Below are 3,834 nucleotides of genomic sequence, written 5' to 3'. Positions count from 1 at the left end.
GAACTCACTCCAACACAAGGGGGCGTACACTGCTAAGGTTGCCTCTCCTTGTCCAGTCCAGCAGCAGCAGGGACAAATTAGATTATGGTATCGTGCTGACCTTGAGAGGGAACTACACTTAAATTTACATTTTAAGGAGGAATGCCTTATTGCATTATTGACAAGGAAATGTGAGGCTTTCTCCACACACAACTGCACTAGAAAGGGCCACCCTTTGGTTCACCCACTGAATGACAATGTGGATGGTAGCATGCAGTTTAGTCCATCCGTGAGTTTGCATTGATCCTGCTGTCTTTTGTCTGTTTAATAAATTTAGAAATGCAGAAAGCTATGTCTATATATGTTGAATCGAAACCTTCCCTATTCCTTCATCCAGTTATTATGATCGTCATTATGCATGCTGATGCTGGTAGGAGATTTTTCCAATTCCAATTCACCATACAGGATAATCAAGTCCCCAGAGGTTTGTAACACAACAATCATCAGTAACACTGTGCACTCTCCGTACAGTGATTGCATTAGTGATGGCATTTTAAATAACCTGTCTCTTTCACCCTGTAGTTCTTATTCCTTCTATTTTCCTAGCACCTCTCTCTTCCTCTCAGCTCTCTTTGGTTGCATTGATATTTTTAAAAAAGGGCTCTGCACTCGGTGGATGCTTCAATTTTAGAAATTTACTCTGCTGCTGCTCAAATGTCACTTATACCAAACTGTGCACACTTGTATCTTGCACAAAGCACCTGTCTTACTGGAGTAAATGGCAATAACCCAGCCCCTCTGGGGTGTATGTGCTCCTATAGGCTAAAAGTGCATTTTTAAGACTCGGTGGTAAAAGCGAGATTTAATTGGTTTGAGCTCCGAGCATATGTAAATGAAAGAAGATGGCTCCTCCCATGCACCTGATCGGGAGTATTTACAGCTCTTTACAGCTACCCACTTCACTGTTTCCAAGAGCGCAGCGTCGCACCATGACACTCCACTGGACTTAAGCAATAAGGATTTCCGTCTTTACGCACTAAACTGACGCTCACCGCTTTATTTACTAAGAAAAAAAAAGTTTGCCAAAAGTTTTCCAAGATGCCACGCTCTTTTCTGGTCAAGAAACACATAAACTCCGCAAAGAAGCCAAATTATAGTGAGCTGGACAGCCCAACAGGTAAAGTTATTCCACACTTAAGTCGCAATGTAAATGTTAAAAAACTTTCTTACGCGCAATCGCAGTTTTTTTTTTTTTTTTAAATCGCTGGTCTACTTCGAAAATCTGTGTTCCTCACTCAAGCGCTGACAGCCAACATCTGACATCTCTTTTCGTTTTGCTGTCTTTATTTCCAGTGTTCATCACACCGCACATCTACAAGGGCCTTCCCCTCTCGGTCATCCCGCAGCCGGAGATCCTGAGCCCGGCAGCGTACAGCCCCATCACAGTGTGGACTACCAGCAACTTGCCGCTGTCTCCGCTCCCCAGTGACCTCTCCCCCATCTCTGGATACCCCTCATCGCTCTCCGACACCTCCTCTAAAGACCACAGCGGCTCTGAAAGCCCGAGGAGTGATGAAGACGAGCAAATGCTGCCTAAGCTGACAGACCCTCACGGAGTGGAGGCAGAGAAATTCCAATGCAGTTTGTGTAGCAAATCCTACTCCACGTACTCTGGACTTCTCAAGCATAAACAGCTGCACTGCGACGCCCAAACGAGGAAATCCTTCAGTTGTAAATACTGCGAGAAGGAGTACGTTAGCCTGGGAGCTCTCAAAATGCACATCAGGACTCACACCTTGCCGTGTGTTTGCAAAATATGCGGGAAAGCGTTCTCCAGACCGTGGCTGCTCCAAGGACACATCAGGACGCACACCGGTGAGTGAATGGGGAGTAAGAGTGGGGCCTACATGTGTCAAGAGGCTGCTTTGATTTTGCAGGCACAGATCCAATACTATTTAGTGCTCAACAGCTACAGCAAACCCTGTTACACAATCTAATACAGCTTTGTAGTGACACTGAGGAAGTTAACTCTCAGGATGATATTATTTCCTGTGTATTTCTGCTGCTGTTTTGAAAAGAAAAGTACTGCTTTTTGACAAATGTCATGTTGCAATCAATCAGCGGTTGAATATACTCAGCAGAGTGCTTGTCTTTCAAACTGGTTGCCACAACCAACCAGAAATATCACCTAAACGCAGTTGCTGACAGTGTCTTCTTTCTCATTTCTGCTTTGACAGGAGAGAAGCCCTTCTCATGCCCTCACTGCAACAGGGCGTTCGCAGACAGGTCCAATCTCAGGGCTCACCTACAGACCCATTCGGATGTGAAAAAATACCAATGCAAGAACTGCTCCAAAACCTTCTCCAGGATGTCTCTTCTGCACAAGCATGAGGAATCTGGTTGTTGTGTAGCACACTGAACTGGGATACTTTTCCACCACCAGAAACCCCCTCCTCTGTTTCTTCTTTATTTTTCCAAGTCCAGGAGAACTGTCAGGGAATCACACCGAGGGGGTTTGTTCACAAATATGCAGACTATTTTCTATTTCTTTTTTTTTTTTTTTTCTGCTACAACAACCGGCCTATTTCATTTCAGAGTGAGAAATAGCTCTCACATGCTTCTCGTTTCAAGCAGTGTTTCTGTGATTGCAATCAGTGTCGAGCTTTGTCACACCATGTACTCACCTACCTGTGCTATTCATGCACTTTTCTGCATGTCTAGAAAGTTTTATATGCCTTCACAATGTTATCTCCAGTGTTTGTACCAATGTCTCTCAATGGCTGTTATGCAGTCCTCCACTTTTTTTTTTTTATGCAAGTGATACCAAAAGGTGCATTACGAGTGGCAGTATAACTATAACCAGTGGAATACTGAAGCCATTGTTACATGTAGGGAACAAGTGCAAACTTTAATTTAGGGTGAATTATTATACCTTTTGCACAGTGTTTAGAAACAGCACTCAAATAGCAATACAAGTTTTCTCAAGTGCCTCAGTTTTACTCAGCAATAATATGTGTTTCTCAACAACAGGTTCCTTTTATATTTTTATATATTGAATGTAAGTGTGACTGAGATGATTGTATATTAACAGTAGAAAACTGTGATGCTGAATGACTTTTGATATTTTCATATTATCATGACACTTTTAAAAATAAAGTTTCATGACGTTTTGTATACTTCCTTTGGCATCTGTGCAGCCTTCTGTTGTCTCTGTGGGTGCGCAGCTCTTTCAGCAGCGCTCAGCAGGATTCACTGTTTGCCACAAGCTTCAAACGGTAGAACTTACCCAAAAGTAAATGATATTTAATCCGGCTTGCACCATCTCATGTTATGGAGATGTAAAAATGAGGAGAGCGGTGACTCAGCTCCGAATCAGGCCTGAACCTGTTCCCTGTGAACCTGTCCAGACATCAAACAATCTTGAAATTTAACACATACAAGCTATATTGATCTGCACTCACTTGTTACACCCTTTGAGGGCCCGTGACTCTTTCTTTACCCAAGTGTGTGTGTAAAAGTTTGAAAGCGAAAGGTGTATAGAAAGTTATGTTAATTTTGAAACTCATCAAAGTAGCTGCAGATAAAGTCACACAAACCTGTTATTTTATCTCCTTGCTCAATCACAACAATCACTGCAGGGCACCGGGGCACTCAGATATCAAGATTTTAATATGTTTTCCCAAAAAGATCAAATTTGCATTTGCTTTGACGACCTCCTTGAATTCTGGGACGCGTGCCATCAAGGATTAAATAGACCTCCCTGGGCTACATTTTGTTGCCTCTTACCACATGCTATCTTGCAGCAGATAGAGATAAGAGCACAAAAAAGTACAACGCCTCAAGGGATACAGTCAA

At 42.9% G+C, this 3,834-nt stretch overlaps 1 protein-coding gene across 1 annotated transcript; it reads left to right on the top strand.

Annotated features, from left to right (window-relative positions):
* The first annotated feature begins 232 nt into the window (after positions 1-232).
* Positions 233-3,153, top strand: snai2 (snail family zinc finger 2). The gene is made up of 3 exons (XM_084545963.1): positions 233-1,156; positions 1,333-1,854; positions 2,217-3,153. Exons 1-3 carry the CDS (start codon positions 1,078-1,080, stop codon positions 2,396-2,398), a joined length of 783 nt encoding a protein of 260 aa, XP_084402089.1. The 5' UTR covers positions 233-1,077; the 3' UTR covers positions 2,399-3,153.
* The last annotated feature ends 681 nt before the right edge of the window (positions 3,154-3,834 follow it).

This window comes from Chelon labrosus (assembly GCF_963514085.1).
Source record: "Chelon labrosus genome assembly, chromosome: 6".
Taxonomy (NCBI): Eukaryota; Metazoa; Chordata; class Actinopteri; order Mugiliformes; family Mugilidae; genus Chelon; species Chelon labrosus.
This window is presented reverse-complemented; position numbering and strand designations above follow the sequence as displayed.

Coding starts and splice junctions, on each gene's coding strand:
- snai2 (XM_084545963.1), top strand. CDS start 1,078: ATGCCACGCTCTTTTCTGGTCAAGAAACACATAAACTCCGCAAAGAAG. Junction 1,157..1,332: donor TGAGCTGGACAGCCCAACAG/GTAAAGTTATTC, acceptor CTTTATTTCCAG/TGTTCATCACACCGCACATC. Junction 1,855..2,216: donor ACACATCAGGACGCACACCG/GTGAGTGAATGG, acceptor CTGCTTTGACAG/GAGAGAAGCCCTTCTCATGC.